The sequence below is a fragment of the Homarus americanus genome, unplaced genomic scaffold (genome assembly GCF_018991925.1).
Source record: "Homarus americanus isolate GMGI-L3 unplaced genomic scaffold, GMGI_Hamer_2.0 scaffold48406, whole genome shotgun sequence".
Taxonomy (NCBI): domain Eukaryota; kingdom Metazoa; phylum Arthropoda; class Malacostraca; order Decapoda; family Nephropidae; genus Homarus; species Homarus americanus.
Window position 1 is genome coordinate 4622666 of NW_024753828.1, and position 22726 is coordinate 4645391.

General features: G+C 38.5%; 1 protein-coding gene across 1 annotated transcript; it reads left to right on the forward strand.

The window, feature by feature from the left end:
• The first annotated feature begins 557 nt into the window (after positions 1 to 557).
• LOC121855531 lies at positions 558 to 14115 on the forward strand. Its single transcript, XM_042350511.1, has 9 exons — positions 558 to 639; positions 2097 to 2204; positions 6064 to 6237; positions 7690 to 7840; positions 8832 to 8968; positions 10773 to 10842; positions 12632 to 12785; positions 13049 to 13165; positions 13891 to 14115. Exons 1-9 carry the CDS (start codon positions 630 to 632, stop codon positions 13972 to 13974), a joined length of 1005 nt encoding a protein of 334 aa, XP_042206445.1. The 5' UTR covers positions 558 to 629; the 3' UTR covers positions 13975 to 14115.
• Positions 14116 to 22726: the final 8611 nt, after the last annotated feature.

Here is a 22726-nt window from a genome sequence, read left to right on the forward strand (position 1 = left end):
GTTGCCGGTGAATAGTTTCGTTGCTAAACAACCGTACCATCTGGGGACAGCTCTCGCTTGGTTGCTAGGCGACGGCACGTCGGAATGCGTGGAGGTGCCGTGTGGTGGCTGTGGCTACGCAGTTGTAGGGGAGACGTCCACTACAGGTGTTTGGAGCCGTGTTTATATCTCCCGCCACCTGCAGAATAATGTAAACAAACAAAATATATAAACAAGCAGCATACACACCATTACCAGGACAAGCATCCAACTAATAAGGATTTAATTATTCCCATAAGACTAATAGTTACTTTATGATATTCATTGATAAATAACATTAAAATTTGACAATTGTTTTATACCCGAGAGTTTGTTTATAGTAGAGGTGGCTAATGTTTTAAACCTACCACAAACAACTACAAAATTACATATATTTTTACTTAACTCATAAATAAATATCAATACTTAATGAATAAATGTAAATAAATATATTTTTTAAATTAAACTATATTAAGTCTGGATCATATGCCTTGCAAATATAGAATAAGATGAAATTTACTGAGTGGTGTTCGTGGTATAGGAACTAACATTAATAGCTTTTACCACTACACAAGTAGTAGTATTTGTAACAATTACTTTAGATTGTGATAATGTCGGATCGTGAGTATTTTAATGCATTTATTTACCTTTTAAGAGGATCATGAATCAATTGTCATTAATAGAAGCGAAGAAATAACGGTGTGATGAAGTATATACGAGATAATTGTTATATGTAGGGTTGGTTTGCATCATCACAAAACAAAATATTATGTCCTGTACTTTATCTTCCTGGGTAACTACACTCACTGGTCATATCCCACGGAACTATAATATGTACTCCACTCACTGGGCATCACCAACGAGGGGAAATATTATAGTGTGTGTGAAGTCTTTGAACCATAAATGTCTTATTAAATATCCACTCACCGAAGACACCAGAGTGACTGTACAGTAGGGGGCAGTGAAATTTTGCTCAAAGCTGCACTCTTCAGGCATTGTTCCTTATACATATCTAAGACTCCATGCCAAATTTGAAGCTGATATGTCAAGGTTTAGTCTGCCGCATTTTCTACTGAAATTTTTTAATTTACCTACAGTACTAGTCAAACAGCCGTTGTGGCGGTGCAATGTTCTGTTCAGTGTTTATCAACTTTTTTTTCATATCTCTTATTTCATTTAAGTTGTCTTGTTGCAGATGAGTATGGTGCTATGTAAATGTAGGATCAGAAAATGGAGTCATTCATCATCTTGAAATGTTACTTGGTCACCCGCTCCATTATTTCATATGTCAGCTTCACGGAAATAAGCTGCCTTTCCGCGCAGTTTTTTATCACTATGATGGTAAACCAAGTGGTCCTGAGCATTGGCGTGGTCCCATTGGAAAGCAGATCAAGGAGTCTTTGTCTGAGCTTCCAGTTGTCGCCTTCCAGCCAGTCAGTTTCCCTGATTTCCCTGTGTTTAATGATGAAGTGGAGCAAGATCTGTCCTGGGATCAGAAATACCTGTATAGGATTTGTAAAGGAGTTATCACAGGTGTTGTTCAAGATGACTTGGCTGCTATTGAGCCAGGTCCTCCCTGTGTGTCAAGGTGGAACACCTTATGGAGTAGAATCCTCAGGCTGTATGTAGCAACATCAAGACCCAGCCATGAATTGAAAAGAATTGTCATTACAATAATAAAGTTCAGTGCTCCAATGTGGTTTTACATCAAGATACACCTTTACATAACATACAGTATTGTGCTGTACAGTACTGTGTATTCATTCAGAATGAGACTTGGTACTGTACTGAAGACATGTTCTTATCACCTTAGGATAATAGTTACAGCAAAGAGTTTAAGGACATTTACAGTATACCTGTACCTTTATATTTATAGTTCAGGGATTTTCTGGATTCTGTGATGAGTGTGTCTGTAATGTTTGTACAGTTTATAGAACTATATCAAATTGAAGCTGTTATTTTTGTACTGTTAATTTCAATGGTGTAGTAAGTGTCTAGTCCCTGATGATTACCGTGTGTTTTGTGTGGATGGAGAAGATGTAGTTGTACAGTAGCTAAAGCAGTTCCTCTCATTGTAGCAACACAGCTGCTCCTCCAGCGTGGCATTGGGGCCATTCTGTCCAGCTTGGGGGGCGGTAAACTGAAGGGCGGCCAAGCTGCTGAGCTGAAGAAGACGCCTCCTAAGGGTGAGACTCATGTTTGTGTTGGTGATAATAATGTTTAGATATACTGTATAATAAACTAACCTTGGTGTAAAAATTACTTAATTTCATAGTTTTATTTAACAAATTCTACTGTACATTATATAAAGAACTTAATACCTGTAGTTTAGTACAGGAATAATTATGTATGGAGTGTGGCAGATGAGGGAATGCAGTACTGTATCGAGTGCATGTACCTGACCTAACCTAACCTAACCTCGACTAGTATTTGGTGTCACGAAGTCACAAAAAATTGGTAAACTTAATTTAATCTGAGTTAATAGATCAAGTGCATGTACCTAACCTAATCTAATCTAACCTAACCTAACCTAACCTAACCTAACCTAACCTAACCTAACCTAACACAACATAACTCAGATTAAATTAAGTTTACCAATTTTTTTTTACTTTATGACACCAAATAATAATCGAGAAGTGATTCACAACCCGAATTACGCTTGTACGACCATCATTTGACTTCATTGCGGCTACATTTGGGTAATTCCTCGCTCCGTCGGTACATGCACGCGATCTATTAACTCAGATTAAAGTAAGTTTTCTAATTTTTTGTGACTTTCTGACACCAAATACTAGTCGAGAAGTGATTAGCAGTCCGATTTATTCATCTAGGACCATTATTTGACTTCATTCCGGCTATATTTGGCTACATTTGGGTACATTTGGGTAATTAGTCGGACCGGCTAACTAGAGGTTCAGGAATGAGTTTGAGATATGTTTTATGTCTCTTTTGGTTCACTGAAACACGAAAAGTGTGAATGAATGAACACTGAGGGTTCACTCGGTATGAAGGAGGAATTTTTTGAGTTTATGTTTGTAGAACATGATCAATGAACCGTGATTCACATTCGAAACTTGTGCTTCTCCAGGTGATTTCTAATAGGGTTTGAAATCATTGCTTCCAGCAATTTGCTTACAATTGATGTTGAACTGATTGGACGGTAGTCAGAGGATAGTGAACTATCTCCCTTCTTGAAAATTGGTATCACATTCGCTATCCTCCAGGATTCTGGTACTACACCCGATTTTAATGACATGTTTAACAAATTTACTTAGGGCATACTGAGCTCTTCCTTACATTCCTTTAATGCTCTGGCAACTATATCATCGGAGTAATTATTCAGGACTAACCCGCAGCTGAAATTGATCGAAAACAATTATAAAAACTCCGGATTTTCTGGAGGTTTTCTTTAGAGTGAACACTGTTGAAGTTTGTGCAAATGTGTTTAAAAAATGGATATTTTTAAAATAAACGTAACTTAACATTTGTGAGTATGAAAAACAGACCAAACCAACCTAACCAAACAAACCTACCTAACCTTACCTGACTTCCTTACCGGTGGGCTCCCCCCCCCTGTACCCCCCGGTATATTAAACAGAAAGAACTTACTATGATTATGGTGAAATTTGAGGCATTTACTGTCATGGCGGGTAACGTTGAGCCACGGCGTTGTGGAAGTGATGAACAAATTTCTTTCCAGTCTGAAAGCACAGGAATTCCCTCAGTCTCTATTTAACGGAACAATGTTGTGGTCTTTGAATAATTGAAGAGTCTCGTCTTTATCCCTTAATTCGCAAATTACGTCCATATAAGACCGGCGACAACCTTCACATGTCATGCTGAAAATGAAACTGCTGTGGGCCCGGGGAAAAGCACAGAACCATAGCGCGGCCTCATTACCAAGAGGAAGACAAATTAGTGGGCTCATAGGCGCCTAATTATTTATGAAACAAAGAATTTGCACAAGAAATGATTATCATATCACAACTCCTGATGAAAATAATGAAAGAAAATAAACTAATAAAAATAACTCGTCCGCAGGTTAGTCGTATATATTAACCCTCATCGGGACCTGGTGACTTATTAGGCTTTAGCTTGTCTCTTTGCTTACCAACATCGTTACTAGTCACTACTGTCTCACTTAATCTATTTTCTTCACTGTCTCTGTATATAGTCGCACCGGCTATATCATATTTAAATTTTCGGTGGTGAAAACTGTTGAAAAATACCTGTTCAGATTATTGCTCATTTCTCTGTCGTTATCAGTTAGCTCACCTGTATTGGTCCAATTTTGTCTCGTGTTTTAGTTTGATACATTTGAAAGAATTCCTTGGGGTTTGACTTCGCCTCCCTTGCTACCTTCAGTTCATTATTCCTCTTTGCTTTTCTTATCTCAGTCTTAACCCTACCGGCCAATACTTTATAATAATCTCGGAAGTAAACTTCTCGATTTAGTCACCAACCTATAGACTTCCTTTGGCCAATAATATTCTTTAAATAATTATGTATCCATTTGAGGTCATTGTTATTTGTGCATTAAGTAACTCATTATTTAAATTGTTATGAAACTCATCAACCTCAGATCTCGTGATCAGGTTATCCTTAACCGTCATATTTTGTGAGGGTGTCGTTGTCAGGTCTCCAGGTAGAGTGGTCTTAATTGTGAACTAAATGTAAAATATAAAATTATATATGTAAAAGGAAAAAGATCACCTCCATATATGTACATTAATATATTTATAATATAGAATGAAAAGACAATTAATAACAAATCAATTCCCCCCCCCTTAAAATCTATGCTGCTTTTTATCATTCATGCAAAAATTTGTAAACTTTTACTTTTTAGTCCGAGTTTGTTAACCTAAGTGGCCCGAGTTGGTTATCCGAGATGGTCCGAGTTGGTATTTGATGGTCTGAGTTGGATTTGGGCCGAGTTGGACTGTAACCCTAAAATTCGCTAGATGACCGAAACGATGATACTTCCCACATTTTAACCATTTCATATTTATGCCAGACCTACAATTGTGTAGGGTAATATCTGTTTGTGCATTAATGTGTATATCTTTATGTAAAAATATGTGTGTATGGGAGTACAGGACTGTACTTGTGGTAAAGAACTACCATATACTGTACTGTATTTTAGAATATTCCACATTACAGCACCACCAGCACCAGGATTTGTTTAATTTCGTTCATTTTTTCCACAAATGTTCTTATCATTATAGTAACTATTTTGAAAGAGGCGATAACTTTGTATTTTAATTATAAGTTTTCTCTCTATCTACAATTATAAATCACCTGTAGTGGACAGGGCATGAAGGATGAGGGAAATTGCAGGATAAAAACATGGTTAATAACTGATCATGTGACACTAAAATGAAGTCTCTACATGCTTTGCACAGGAAGAAATTAAATTTTTATATTAAATATTCGGCCGAAAATTCTGTCCTGTTAGCGCGTATTCTCGTCCGATTGTAAACAAATAAATTCAGATTCCAGTCTTACTTAAATTGTTAACAAACGAGTTGTGTCCATAACATGCACAAATCCCATATAATTTTCTCTGCTCAGTAGGTTCTTAACCTTATTCAATTTATAAATGATGATCATCATATTGTTAGAATTGAAGTTACTGTGGGTAAGGTTAGGTAGGTTCTTTGGTTGGTTAAGTTCTAGTTTATGTTTTCTCTTTTAAAATACTTACTATAATGATAAGAACATCTGTGGAACATTGAACAAAATCAAACAACTCCTTCTGGTGGTAGCAGTGTTCTCATACATTACCCGTGATAATAATTCACCCTTTAGGCAGCAGGCAGGGTCGATCATACCCGGAATGTCAGTAGGAATAATTGCTGGCTTTTCTTCATCCATAGTCTTAAGAAATATGACCCAAGTAAGAGAAAGAAATGTGAAAAATACTAAGATAGAGATAACAGTGGGAGTTACAGTAATAGATAATGAATTGATTTATTGCAGTTTCTCATGAGATGTGTGTTGGTGTGCTTGTCAGAATATTTACACGTCTTCCTTCAATATTTACAGCAAAGGTGCCCAGAAAAATACCGCAGCCACAGAAACAACCACAGAAACAGGAACAGCAACAAGGATTTGACCTGGACACCACAGTAGAATTTTCAGGATGGGAAGACATCAGTTCACATCAAAACATTGGTTTTCAGGGGGAATACACAAAGGACGATTGTGACTCAAGAGCAGGTGAGCTTTTATAATACAGTATTTATTACCTTTGTGTGTGTGTGTGTGTGTGTGTTTCATGATGCATAATGGTATAGATTGATGTTGTTGGCACAGAATCTTGAGCATAATAAATAAAGTAAGTCATATACCATTTGAAGAACAATAAAACATGAAAAAATATAAAGGTATAGCCCTCCCGGGAACAGGTCACTGACCCATATCTGGGGAACAAGAAACAAATTGTATACAAAAAAACAAATGGAAAAAATAAAACAGATGAAGAGTAAGAAATAATATATTGTGTACAGTATATATTGTATGTAAATGACAACACATTATGCTTCCAATATCTTCCCAGGTGGTAGTACCTCCCTGTTTGATAGCTGCCTACTACCTACTACCTTGGAGTATTCAAAAGAAACACACACTGTGGAGGCACTGAAACCCTCAGAGCCTCAGGGGGAATAACATAGAAAGTAGGAAGTTTAAATATGTGGTGCACACAAAAAATGCAGATCCTGCGATAATTGTTGTGTACAGTCAAAACACAGACATCAAAGAGTTAGACGCACACACATACAGTAAATAATTGACTGCAAAATGAATGTGGACATGCTCATACTCATGAAGAATTAAGAGCCTTTTTCAAGTTTTATTACAGCACAGTACCTGCTTATGGTATTACTGTATTTTGGTCTTGTACTTGTTGAGTGTTTTGCCTAGTATTGTAATTGTCTTGTGAGGGTGTTGGAAGTTACCAGTAACTGTAAGATTGACAGCCATCATCAGTGGAAGTTAGCTGTAGGGGTGGCACCCATCATCAGTGGATGTTTTTTGTTCCTTGCATTCCATTTTTGTGCATACGGGGATGGAGTACAGCATCCTTAGCTACCATTTAAGGTTAAAATCAAAGTGAGATGCACATGTCTCCTCCACACTGTGTTTTATAAGTATGACCCCAGAATCATCTGAAAATGTCTTGGGTTTTATTAGGTTATAACCGTTTCAAGGGAATTTTCACTTGAAGGTCACCATTATGCACGATATTCATGCAATTGTACAGTAATCGAATTTGTAGTTTATGATGCCATATATAAATGCTAGTGTCACTTATCTATTTCAGGTTATGTTAGGTTAGTTTACATTACCAATGTGTAGTTTATTAGGTTGGGTGAAGCTCGTAATGTTCCCTAAGTGTGGCTTGGTTAGGTTATGTAGGATTGGTTTAGTTTTGTGTGGTTTGTCAGGTTAGAATGCTGTGTTCATTTCCTGCACAACTACTGTATATCATTAAGTTACACTCCTTTATTGTGCTTATATATGTTGGCTTTTTCCAAGTAAGAAGTTTCTTATTTTCTTATGCAGAGTGGGCAATTTCATGTACTTTTAAGTAGGTGTTGTTGCTGTAGTAGTAATGGGAGTGGGGGATCAATTCTTTGAACATCAAAATGTGATTTTATGGTTTTACAGGAAAATCTGTTGAAGAAAAAATTGAAGCTCCTCCTGAAGAACCTAATAATAAAAATGAAGGCCAAGCAGGAAGGAGACAAGACCCACCACCTAGACGAGGTCGATCTGATAGGCCGCGACCTTCTCAGGGGCGTTCCCCACCACATCCGAGGTATTTGCAGTATAGTGTTCACTTACCACAGTCAAAATAGGATAAACTTGTAGAATCTTACCCATATACTTTACTTAATTATCCACTCCATGTCATCACTGTTGAAAATTTAAGAGTACAGGATTAAAAAACTAGAGGCAGTGTTTTATAATGTGTCCCTTGGGTGTTAACTTACAAGGTTGATCAGCTTGGTCCACACCATAGCCTCTCTTACCTTACCCTGCCACAGACTAGTCCACTTCCATAATGATGTCACAGTTTTTGTGCATAATATTGTGGGTGAAAAGGGGGACTATATATAAAGATGGATGGTGATAGAATAACATGTAGTCAAGCACTTTTATAGACTTTTATGAACAAAAAAATTCTAGTTTTCTTACACCAACACTGCTGTGCAAATGATTCCACAATACTGTGTATGCTACACTTTAAGTTGGTTTACACATATGATGATTATATTGGATCAGGGTTAAAGAGCTCACCCCTCATCTATTGAGAGTTCAGAGCTTAAAAGCTGGAAACATTTCACGTATTGGTCACCTGCAAGTAAGTGAGGAACTCAATATTTGTGTCTTGGTAAGAAAATTTGAATTGTATGTGTTCCGAGAAAGGAAAAATAATGAAATTGTAGAAAGAGTAATGGAAGGGAAATAAAGTTTTTCTTGGGACGATACATGAAAATATGCAGAAATTAGGAGGCGAAATGGAAGTGTGAACAGAAAGTGGATTAGGTTATAGTATAGTAAGGTGGTAAGAACATTTTGAGAGAATGGAAAGATTAGTACCGGTAATTCAGATTTGGATGGTAGGAGGGTAAGGGGAAGACCTAGATGGCAATGGATGGATGGATAATAGATGAACATCCAGGAAACAGCAGTGTTTCTGAATGGTTGTACCATTACATAGCTTGCAGGTTCTTGACATTGTCTGTTCTCATTCCAGACAGTATTATACCTCATTGTTTTTATGGCTTATACAATTTTTCTTTCAGAGGTCACTATGAAAGTCGTGATCGTTCTGGATATGGTGGGAGAATGGGTTCAGCTGGCAGGGACTACAATCGCTATTATGATAATTATGATGATTATGATCGAAGGTCTCCATATGGTGGGGGTCGTTATGACAGGGGTAAGTTGTCTTACAGTTTTATGATGATATCTCCTCAAAACCTCTGCATTCTTCTGTTTGAATCATAGGAGGGGGCACAAATGGAGATGGTGGGAGGGGTGGGGGGGGGATTCTAAGATAATGAGAGGTGAGGAGGGAACAGCAGAACAGAGATGGAAAAGGGAGGTGAAAGATGCACCAAGAAGCAACAGTGTGTGGACAAACAAGAGAACATGGCATAGACTGATTTTTGTGAAAGGATGTAGTACTGCCCTGGGTAACCTAGACCTGGGATGTTGTGTAAGAGAAGCATCACATCAGAACTTTTACAACATTAAGAATGATGGAATAATGAATGAAGAGTAAATATGATTTGCCCTTATATCCAATTACCTTGCATTAAGTGGGGAAAGGCTTAATGCAGAAACAACATGAAGTTAAATGCCTGGGAGTTAGAAGAGGCGTGGAGATAATTTACACTACAAAAGTAAGGTGGGTTGGGAAACAAATTACTGTAGTTTAAACAATGCTCTACATGACGGATTTAATTTTTTCTCTTTTTTTATAGAAAAGAAAGAGCCATCATCAACAGAATGGTTGTCCAGTTAGATTTTCTATTTGGTTTATTTATCTTAAACAGATGAGCATTTGTATCCACTCCCAGTGGTAGTCCCTCCATCAACATCTGAGAAAGAGATCATGATGAGAAATGGCCCACATATGGTATCCCCAAAAGTTTCTTTATTGTACGTCTATAGTACTGTAGTTTGTATCATGGTTTTGTTATTTGGTATTTTTAATTGTTCGTGTAATTTGTTTCTATATTACTGTACTTACCTTCATAAGTAAATGGATTTACAGTCCCCAAAAAAAGTATCGTTAGCCGTGGGGTCAATGTGATTTGTGGCGTTCCAAGCAATGTTGCTCGACCTGTTTTTTAACTATTGGTAGTTCTACATCCATGACCATTGAGCATGAATGAGTATATACATTATTAAACGATGTGACTCCCCCGAGGCTTCAGATCATACATTACAGGATTGAGTGGATGTCGTAAATGGATACCAATGCCATGCCAGTCAACAATGGGATCTTACTTCGAATGGAGCGAGGAATTATTGGAGAGACATCACAAGATGTGAGAGGTGCTATTATTGCCCTTCAAAACAATGGTATAATGCTGAGATAGTACGCAGAACTGGGGTGGACAAACCCGCAGAAGCACAATGGGTTAGGTACCATAAAGCAACTGGTCCCACCCTGAAACATTATTTCAGTGTTAAGTCAATGAATTTACATATCAGTAACATGACAGATCCCATTCGAATGATATTTTGTTTATTGCTGTAGCTGTTCACTCTAATATTAAGTACTATTGGCTTAGTCACTTCATAAATCAGTATGAATGAAACTCCTTGAGTACAACGATGTAATGGTGAAATGTCCATTTTGAGGTCTGTCTCAGTCTCGGTTATGATGTTCCAAAACATTTCCAATTAATATATATTTCAATGTCATTGTAAACATTAGTCAGTGGCTTGTTTACATATACCTTGCTTCTACCCAGCATGATACATACATAAGGACAGCTTAACGGATTTCTTGTTCTATTAAAGTATCCAGTATGCCATACATGGACGACTCCCTCCTCCCATCTCTAGCTGTTGCTGATATGGGGAGCAGGCATACCAACTTGGGGGGACTGTACATAAGCAATAGAGATACAGTAGACCCTCAATTTAACACTAGAGTGACACCAAGAATTGTTATGCAGTATCAAAAGGTCCTGTGTGTTGTTATTGTCACTATATTATTATTATTTCAGGAAGATATGACAGAAGCAACGTTCCATACAGTGACAGGCAGACATATGATGATTTACATTACAGAAGCAGGTTTGTAGAATCACTTACTGTTAAAACTTAATGGAGTTTTTAGTGTATTTACCCGTCCTTCTTCATACTTTTCAATATATCGGATGCTTCATTTTGTCGGCAACTCCCTGTAAGGATATTTCCATGACCTCTCTGTTAGCCCCTACACAACAGCCATTATTAGTGGAAGTTAGCTGTAGACACAGTGACCATTATCAGTGGAAGTTAGCTGTAGACACAGTGACCATTATCAGTGGAAGTTAGCTGTAGGGACAGTGACCACTATCAGTGGAAGTTAGCTGTAGGGACAGTGGCCATTATCAGTAGAAGTTAGCTGTATGGACAGTGGCAGTTAGCTGTAGGGACAGTGGCCATTATCAGTGGAAGTTAGCTGTAGGGACAGTGGCCATTATCAGTGGAAGTTAGCTGTAGGGACAGTGACCATTATCAGTGGAAGTTAGCTGTATGGATGGCAGCCATTAGCAGTGGAAGTTAGCTGTAGGGACGGTGACCATTATCAGTGGAAGTTAGCTGTAGGGACAGTGGCCATTATCAGTGGAAGTTAGCTGTAGGGACAGTGGCCATTATCAGTGGCAGTTAGCTGTAGGGACAGTGGCCATTATCAGTAGCAGTTAGCTGTAGGGACAGTGACCATTATCAGTGGAAGTTAGCTGTAGGGACAGTGGCCATTATCAGTAGAAGTTAGCTGTATGGACAGTGGCAGTTAGCTGTAGGGACAGTGGCCATTATCAGTGGAAGTTAGCTGTAGGGACAGTGGCCATTATCAGTGGAAGTTAGCTGTAGGGACAGTGGCCATTATCAGTGGAAGTTAGCTGTAGGGACAGTGGCCATTATCAGTGGAAGTTAGCTGTAGGGACAGTGGCCATTATCAGTGGCAGTTTCTAGTTGCTTGCATTTACTTTTTAACATAATGAGGTGGAATAGGAGAATTCTTAGCCACCATTTAAGAGTTAATAAATATTGTAAGATGTCATGAGGAATAGTATAATTACTATAAGTATCAACATTTGAACCAGATCTCACCAATGTTATTCACTGACAGTATATGAAAAAAAGTGAAGAATACTGTTTCCGAATTTAGTAATACTGAAAAAGGACCAAGGGTTGAACAGGAAATTTGAAGGCGTCAACATTATATTATCTTACTTGTACTTCAACATAACACTTCCTTTGCACATCTGATGATACTAGATAATCTTTATATAATAGTCACTTTTGTTACCTTTTAACTAATATATTATCAGTCCAGTAAGGCAACGAGACAGACTAGTGAGAGTGCTTCCAGCATTGTCTGAATATCTTGTAATTATAAATAAATTTGCGATTAAATCTAATTTCACAAACCTTAGTGAGGATACTGTGGATAAGATCTTGAATGGGATTTCACTTGATTAGTCTGACATTTTGTGATCTTTGTAAAATTTTCCAGAACATTAGAAACGTTGTTAATCCTTTTGTTGCATCTGTATCGTATACAATCATGTGGTTTTAAATTGGTACATGCACCTGAAGAGCAAAAATGCAGCTGTATTATAATTAAGTATTTTTCTACCAAGTTGAAATGTATATACGGTACTGTATTTGAACTCGGCAAAAAAAAAACTTTTTTTTATTATACATTACTTGTATAACAGATTTTTATTTTTTTTTATTTTTTTTTAATGTCCATACACAGGATATCCTGATTAATTACTGACGTCATAGTGAAAGGATTAAGAAAAAATAAATTTGCCTTTAATATTTGCTTTTTTTGGGTCATACTGTACTCATCCATCACATCTTCTCATAGGGCTGATTCTGACCCATACCCTTATGAACGTAACAAACGCCGCACTCCACCTCCTCCAAGGATATCCTCAACCCAGAAAACCTTACCAGCTGTTCCACTACCACCCCTAGATGCTCCTGTTCGTGGGCCAACTGGAACACTTCTCAAACAACTGGTATGTTAGCAGTTATAAGTAGAAAGTTGGTGGAAATGTAGATTAATTAAGTGAGAAGGTTGGTGTTAATGCCAATGAAATACATGTTGAAATTATATTGTGAATTATTTTGAGAATGGAGAAAGTGTAGTTTTTTAACAAGAGTGTATTGAATAGGGTTGATAGCAGACAAATTATTGGATACAAGAATAACCAAAAATACTGATCTAATGTAAAACAGTTGTCGTTTGTTGCTAACATACTAAAAAGCAGTATTCTTTTAGTCTGACTGTGAGGTGAGGGATGAAAAGGATGTGGACCTTGCCTCCGATGTTATCACCATGCTTTTAAAGGGTCTCTCGGATTTCCACAGGAAACAAGGTTCTTCCAGTTCTGTTCATGTAAGTACAGTAATTGAAAATATCTAGTTTATAAATTAAACCATACTATGCTATCACATTGTAGCGTAAAGGAAATTTACAATTTAGGAGTCATTGGTATCTGTTAAGAAGAATGACAGTTGACTGCTGTGTGAAAGTGGAAAAGTGATGAGATGAAAGTTCCCTGATTAATCAGCAAAGAATGAATCACTGTAAAGCAGTGGTCATGTAGACAATGAATCGGTGTGAAACAGTGGTCATGTACAAGTCTTGGTTTTCATTGTCTTTTGAACATGTAGAGAAGAATTGTTATGGTAAGTTTTTGTTCCATATTAGTTATCAAAGACACTGGGAGAGGTATTTGATATATATTTGGTCCATCACATGACTCCATCCATCAATTGAGTGGTTGAGAACACAGTAATTCACACTACTAGCAATGGTTTTGTAACCATTCTATATACAATATAAGATAGTTGTATGACAGATCATTAACAGTTTCTTCTTGTACAGTACGCCATATAACTTTTTTTCTCGTGATTTTGCACTATTCTTCCACTTTTAGATATGAATGAAATACCATACTGGTTGATAAAGAAAGTTTTTAAGTTATTTTTAGCTTTAAAAGAACTTAATTATTAATATTCTTTAATTAAGAATCATGTGATTATTTATTGGTCAGCTAGGAAAATACAGTCATGCTGTAAAAAGAAATTTCAATTTAAATGTCTCTTTCTCTCCCACAGTTGATATCAGAGGCACAGATCAAATTTGACATTATGAAAGAGCTCATAAATGTGCCCAACCCAGAGGTGTCAACTTGGATGTGAACCACACAGATACAACAAACACCAGAATATCATAATGCAGCAGCCATTACTGAACAACCAGTAAGCTTCACCTTGGATGTGAATTATTGTACAAATGCAATAAACAGTAAAATATTTATGAAGTAAACACTATGAAAAAAATTCTTTAGATTTATCCCAGCATAAACTGGTCATGTAGAGGGGAAATATTTTTATATTTTTTAACAAAGTGCTCTGGGGATTGGTCCTGTAACAATAAATATTATAGGAAGGAAGATCTCAGCTCCCCTAAAAAAAATACAGTACTAGTATTAAAAAAATTTCATATAACCATGTGTAAAGCTAAAGACCCACAACTGTACAAGACCTAAAATAATGTGAAAGCAACCAATTAAATGATATCGGTAGATGTATATAGACGAGGGAATTTAGATTTGTTTTGATACTTGTGGAGAATTCACTGAGCCAATGATCATGAAGGGAGTGAAAAGCACAAGGTATTTTGAAACAATAATTTGCAACCTTTACAGTGAACAGGTAAGACTTACTCCACAGCATCATTCATGTTAGCCTAACATTACATACAACCACCCAAAAAAAAAAAGGATAACTGTATTTGGGTATTTTTTCACGCATTTGAATTTTACAAATTGGCTATGCAGTTCAGTAAGTATTCGCTTAAAGTGGTTCCATTCCTGAAATAGATCAAATACGGGAGTTACGTTCCCAGCCTCCCTTTGCCCCATAAAATACATTACATATACAGAAATTCAATGGAATTTTTTAGAAAATAGTATACAGTATATATACAAATAAACTAAATCATTTTGTATTGTACACACTGATGGACGGAGGTGTTTGGTGGGTAGTGGAGCAAAGGAAGAGGAGGGAGGCGAGTCACCGAGACCCAGCGGGTGGCTCCTCACCTTTCTCAAAACGGTTTAAAACCTCCATTTTTGTAGCAAGGCTAATGGTCTTCACAACACTGGCACTTGATGGGTGCTTGGAAGCCATTTTGAATGGTTAGAGTACATTTTTAAGAGCAAAAACACTTAAACATGCACTAATGCTGTAGTGGCCTAACAAAGACTGGGACTCCGTGACGCTCCGCGGGTGAGAGCGTAGCACGTCATGATGAGATGCGCCGTACAAAGTCCGTGACGACGTTATACTGAATCGGCGGGACGTTATCTGAATCATGGGTATCTAAAGAATAGCGACGTTATAACGAAACAACATTAATTGAGGACTTACTGTAGAAGGTGCATAATTTAACATACGATAATCTCCCCATTAGCTGGAATATCTGGCATGCCCCGACAACAGATGTAAATGCGGTCTGTGAAGCAATAAATCCCATAAAAATATAACAAATTAGGGAGGTTGGGGACCAGCCACCCTCCAAAAACTATCTGTTGTTCAAACTGTCAAACAAGAAAAAACAGCAAACATAGTATGTATTAATTAATGAATGTAAGCATAAATTGAGAGGTTATTCACCAGTGTTGAAGCATTGAGTCATCATTCCTTCCCTCAACCAGATCCTTTGGCTAAAGGGCTGGCTGATGCTTTGGCCACTGTTTCTGCCATTGAGAGTTTTAAAAGATTTCTCCACACATAGAAAAAATTACAGGCTAGTGTAAATTTCTGTGGGCTAATGGGAAATTTTTAGATTCAGCAGGTCTGCTAACACATTCACTATGATGTCCCATGCCTATAAACCTGTTCTATATAGTTACTGGAGAAATGCAGCCATCTGCATACATAATATATGGCTTCTCTTATAAAGAATTTTTTGGTTGGGTTACTATGTTGTGGATGGGAGGAGGGAGAGAAGATAAAATGAGGCGTCACCTTCGATACAATCTAACCTTTTATTCTCAAGTCAAAATACAAATTTTATATTAAATTTTTTGTAACAGTCGTACCCACGTTAACCTTCACACAGTGAGGTCCCAGGTACCCAATGATAACACCCAGTGAGACCCAACAACAACCAGCGATGTGTTAATCCGTCTACGATAGGAAGGCCTGGGACCAAACCTCACTCATATAACACCATCTGTGAGGGAGTTACTACACTCTAGGTGACTCAAAACAAGGGTGTTCTCTCTCACACTCAAATTCATTTTATAGAGAGGTTGGTTTCAGTAAGTCAGAGAAAATGGGATAACGGAGGACTGTGGTGTCTTGAAGTGATGAGAAAACGGACTCCTCAGATGGAGGACTCAAACGAAAGCCGAGTTACATGTTTTGTGGGCTATTGAGCGTAATATGAATCATTTGATTTTGGCGCTAACTGACGTGTAAGACCGTGGTCGTTACAACTACACTACATGTTTACTGTTCAACACCTACATTAATCTGTATGTTCACTGTATGTTCCGTTACCTTTCTCTAATGAAGGCTTTTGTTAAACCACCAATGTATGTAATATGTCATTTATGTCCAATGTATATTTTCAGCCTTCGTGTGAGGGGGCGGTTTCTTGGTCTTGCCACCAATGTGAGGGGGCCGGTTCTCTCTCCTTTTCTACACCACCCTCATCTTACTTACTTCTCTTAGTTCTTACTCTTACTCAGTTCCGTCACCTATTCTTTGGTAGCATGGACATTCTTTTGGTAGCCTGGGCATTCTTTTGGTAGCATGGTCGAGGGTCTAGGCACATGAGTATGGTAATTTTGGTATCAGGTCACTTGGATGGAAATAAAGGTAAAATACTGTGGGAGAAATGAATACACCTAAATTACTCTAAAAACAAGTTTATTAATATGCAATCAATGGGGAAAGATTTTGTATTAATCATATGATTACCAGGCTCACCTCCTGGGCTTAGTGCAAACTCAGTACCTTCTTCTTTACTCTTACTCACAACATTACTGGTGGTACATTACATGGCACTCATTGTAGATTATTCAACATATACGTAAACAATGACACTAGTATATGCAGGGGTCCACTACCCATCATGGGATAATTATTTCCAACTAATTATCCCTAACATACATGTTACAACACTCTCTGTGGACATATACTTCCAAGGAGTAACCCAGGGTAGAGCACTGGGGCTGTTGTTATTGTGGGGTAGCCAGACACATGGCGGGTCTGGCCCAACGAAGCCGTGGGGCACATTAATCAGGCCGCATCGGTGCCATCTTCTCATATATGATCCCGGCTGGACATCTAATACATCCGAGGCCGTTGTTGGATGGTAGAGCGATTCAAGAATCACAGTGGGATCTGTATGGATGAAGGGACGGGCACTCACTAACAGTGACAACAACATCACGTTTCAGGGGAAGTTAAAGACGTAAATATGACTTCACTCAGAGCATATCAACTACGTTACTGTAACACCTGCACAATCAACTATTAATTGGGTCAAACCACTTAAAGAAGGGCAAATTACAACACAGAGTGGAATGGCATACCTGTATGGATGAAGGGACGGGCACTCACTAACGGTAGAAATGCCCGCGGGGCCCTCACTCAAAACAGACCAGGGAGTCCACCTACTTCTATTTCGATGAATTAATTTACTGTACACTCTGACGTTGAAACTGAGACTATGAACTCATTTTCATTCCCTACTATTATCTTCACTAACAATGCTCTGACTCAGCTATCAAAAGCAAAATTAAATTGATTACAAAGGGTTGGATGGCAACAGGTCCCAACATGCAGCGTCTGCTACCAGTTGTGTTCTGACTTCACTAGGGGAAAGGTCACGGCAGGGTTAGCTCCGGAGGGATAATTATCAGATATGGCCAGTGATATGTGCGGTCTTGGGTATGAGAGTTTGTTGACCAAACTGGAGTGGTTCGCTGAAGAATTGGCGAGGGCCAAGTTAGAAATTGAGAGGGCCACGTTGGAGAACCTGAAATTAAGGAAAGAGCTAGCGAAGTTAAAAGGAGAGGCTGGACGAGTAAAGCCAGTGTCTGACGAAAAATCAAGCAAGTGGAAAATTGTGAGTAGTGGGAAGACAAAGCTGGTGGTGAAGAAGCACACGAAGGATACGACAACAACGACAAAAACAGCTAAGTGTACCAACCCGTTCAGTCCCTTGATAGACGAATTGGACGTTAGTACAGTCAGGGGCAGGGATGACAAGGAAGGTATAAAAACTTTAATTGTTGGTGACTCACAGGTAAGGTACATGGACAGGGCCTTTTGTGGTAAAAACAAAAATAGGATGAGGGTGTGTTTGCCAGGAGCTGGGGTGGGGGATATAATTGACAGGATGGACAATATCTTGTCTGGTAATGGGAACAAACCCATTATCTGCCTCAGTGCAGGAGGCAATGATATTGGCCGGTGTAGGAGCGAGGAACTTCTTGATAAGTTCAAGGCAGCCATAGATCGTATTAGGACTAAGGGAGGGATCCCTGTCATATGCGGTGTCCTGCCTAGAAGGGGAGTTGGCAGTGAATGGTTGTCAAGGGCAGTTGGTGTTAACGATCGTCTTGACAGATATTGCAAGTCAATATCAGTCCCATTCATTAACAACTAGGACAACTTCTATGGCAGAAGGGACCTTTATGCTAGGGATGGGGTGCACCTGTCTAGGGATGGAGTAGCAACCCTGGCTGGGGCTCTAGAGGGGGCAGTTCAAAAGATATGGAAGTCTTTAAACTGCTAAGAGAACATATGGGCACGGGGGTGGAGGAGACTGCAGTGGGAGAGGGTAAACAAGGCGAAAGATTACAGGGAAATAGTGTTAGGAATGATGACAAAACTAAATTAGACAGAGAGTTTAAAACTAAACGCGGTAAGGGGAGGACTCAGAACACGACTAACTTAAATGTATACTACGCGAACAGTAGAAGTATGAGAAACAAAATGGATGATATTAAGGCCTTGGTATGTACCGAAGAAATCGATATAATTGCATTCACTGAAACATGGATCAACCTAGACACACGTGAATTACCAGTCGAATACCAAATTGCGGGTTACAAACTGTTCCATACCGATAGGCAGACCAGGAAAGGAGGCGGAGTAGCAATCTATGTTGGGGATAATCTGAAGTGTGAAATAAATAAGGAAATAAAAACTGAGAGGAATACAGAAACAATTTGGATAGAATTAAGCGACGGTCGGGAAAAATTAATCACAGGAGTAATATATAGACCCCCCAATCTTGATAGCGTCAATGAGCGACTTATCTGGGATGAAATGCGCAGGGCTTCCATACACAACAAAGTCTGTATAGTAGGCGATTTTAACCTTGGCCAAATAGATTGGACTGACCTTACGGGTAACTCAGAATCAGAGGATTTTCTCGAGACGATCCAGGACTGTTTCCTAAGTCAACATATAACCGAACCCACACGGGGTAATAATATACTGGATTTAGTTCTGTCGAACAGAGAAAACCTCATTAGCAATGTCGAGGTAGGGAACAAACTTGCAAACAGCGATCACAAAGAAATTCGATTCCAGTTAGATTTTCAGGGCAGGCGTAAGGAAAATTCCACTAAAGTACCAGATTTCAGAAGGGCAAACTTTGACAGTTTAAAGAGGCAGCTGAGAGAGGGTGTGTCGCGCTTGGCCGTGAACCTGACAGATGACACCGACCTGATAACGAGATCTGAGATTGCCGAGTTCCACGACAATTTAAATAGTGAGTTACTTAATGCACAAAGGCAGAACATACCATACAAAAAACTCAGATCAGACAACAATGACCCTAAATGGATAAATAATTATTTAAAGAACATCATTGGCCAAAGGAAGGCTATAGGTAGAAGGATAAATGTGAAATTCACCTCGGGACTATTATAGGGTATTGGCGAGTAGGGTTAAAACCGAGATAAGGAAAGCAAAGAGGAATAATGAGGTAAGGATAGCAAGGGAGGCGAAGGCAAACCCCAAAGGATTCTACCAAATGTATCAAACTAAAACACGAGAAAAGATTGGACCAATACGGTCAGACTTCGTCGAGCTCACTGATAACGACGGAGAAATGAGCAATAATTTGAATAAATATTTTTCAACAGTTTTCACCACCGAAAATTTAAACATGATACCCGAGGCACCGACTCTATTCAGAGGTAGTGAAGAAAACAAATTAAGTGAGATAGTAGTGACTAGTAACGATGTTAGTAAGCAAATAGACAAACTAAAGCCTAATAAGTCACCTGGTCCCGATGAGATATTTGCCAGAGTATTAAAGGAATGTAAGGAGAAGAGCTGTATGCCCTTAGCAAAGTTGTTTAACATGTCCTTAAAAACAGGTGTAGTACCAGAATCCTGGGATAGCGAATATACGATTTTCAAGAAGGGGATAGATCACTATCCTCTAACTACCGCCCAATCAGTCTAACATCAATAGTAGGCAAATTACTGGAAGCAATCATTTCAAACTCTATTCGAAATCACCTGGAGAAGCACGATTGATCAATGATTCCCAGCATGGCTTCACAAGCGGACGTTCTTGCCTAACTAATCTATTAACATTCTTTTCATCAGTTTTCGAATCGGTGGACGAGGGGCACAATTATGATGTGGTATATCTCGACTTTAGCAAAGCCTTCGACAGAGTCCCCCACGAAAGACTAATTAGAAAGGTAGAAGCTCATGGCATCAAAGGTGACATCCTTAAATGGATTAGGGCGTGGTTACAGGACAGAAAACAGCGAGTGAGCATTAACTGCACTAAGTCCCATTGGAGCAACGTCACAAGTGGAGTTCCCCAAGGCTCAGTACTTGGACCATTATTGTTTATTATATACATAAACGACATAGATATCGGCATAGACAGCAACATAAGTAAATTTGCTGATGACACTAAAATAGGACGTGTTATCAAATCTGACGAGGACTCGGCAAAACTACAGGAAGATCTAAACAAATTTTTCGAATGGTCTGAAAAATGGCAGATGAAATTCAACGTCGACAAATGTAAAGTACTCAGTATAGGAGATGTAAACAGGGAAACCAGATACCAGATGAACAACGATGCCATCGAGAAATCCGACTGCGAGAGAGATTTAGGAGTAATGATAAGTAGGAACCTGAAGCCAAGTAAACAATGTGTTTTGCTCGTAACAAGGCTAATAAAGTACTTGGGTTCATACAAAGGAGTGTTAGTTACAAGACTAGCGAGGTCATCCTAAAACTGTATCTTGCTCTTGTGAGACCACACCTGGATTACGCAGTTCAGTTCTGGTCACCGTATTACAGAATGGATATAGAATCCTTGGAAAGAATTCAGAGGAGAATGACAAGACTAATCCCGGGCATTAGGAACCTTGAGTATAGAGACAGGTTAAAGCATCTTAATTTGCACTCCCTTGAGAGACGTAGAGCGGGGGGCGACCCGATAGAGGTGTATAAGTGGAAGGCAGGGCTAAACAAAGGGGACATTACAAAGGTACTCAAATTATCCAACCAGGAGCGAACTCGTAACAATGGTTTTAAATTAGACAAATTTAGATTTAGGCGTGAAATAGGTAAACACTGGTTTGGAAACAGAGTAGTGGATGAATGGAACAAGTTACCAAATATCGTCATTAACTCGAATACGCTGGATAGCTTCAAACATAGGTTGGATGCTCATATGAGCAATAGGGGTTGGGTGTAAACGGGACTGCCCAGTATGGGCCAATAGGCCCGCTGCAGTTTCCTCCATTCTTATGTTCTTGTGTTCTTAAATCCGCGGATTATATTCAAGGTTCCCTTAAGACACGACGGGGCAACAGAGAAAACGGGGGACGTTTCCACTGGGGGACTCGGAAGGTTTTGTGGACGTTTGAGCGTAATATGAATCCTTAAGGTTTTCAGGTTAGCCGTCATCACGATCATGACATTCGGACTGCAGAACTTTTTCAATAAACCGTTAATTTAAATGTAACCATAGCAAACACCCAGCTTGTTTACGTATGGCTATGGCGTCACATACCGTTCAACCCCCACCCTCACACACACACACACACACCAAAACGAGCTACGATTTTCCGTAGCATAGTGCGGAACTGAATGCGCAGCCCCTGAACTAGTGTTTATACATGTACATTACTGGCCTTTCTATATTTTCTATGTTAATAATAACTGCAGGAAGAAGTTGGCGACCTTGGTGCGAATCATGGCGTCATACAGCTGAGTTGACAAGACGTTGAAACTTCCATACCAACTTAAAATTATACCGCTTTTCCCTGTCTGTTTTCTCTCATCTTACTTAAGGATTAATAAGTCTATTAATACCACAGACAATGAATTATTAGTAAATTTAATCTCATTTTCATTTGGTTATATATAGATAATATAGGTGGAATTGGTATCACTGAGCACACCACGCAGAAGGAGGAAGTACCAAGGATTCCTAGAAGATATTTGTTGAAGAAGAATAAGAATGTACCTAAAACAGTATTACTCTGGATAAATACAAATTTAACTACAAAAGTCTTCTGTATAATAAGAGAACAAAATTAAATTATAAAATATCTACAGTATAAAGATTATGTTCGTTTAACTAATGTTACACTTTCGCTATAATTCCCATACTACCTTCCTCTTAGTTTAATTTACGAGAAATACCCATCATATTTTTTTTATAAAGTTAGTTGATTTACTTGAAATTTTTAAGTTTCGTTGTTGCTAACGCCCACTTAGCTAAACAGGTGCCAGATCTTGCCAATTTTATCCCCTTATCAATGAATGGAATTTCTTTTTTTCTAATTTAGCAACTATTGGGATTAAAATTTTATTCAATGGACTTTGTGAGATAAAGATGTGAATTATAATGAAAATAGGTTAATTTTAGTATAGTTAA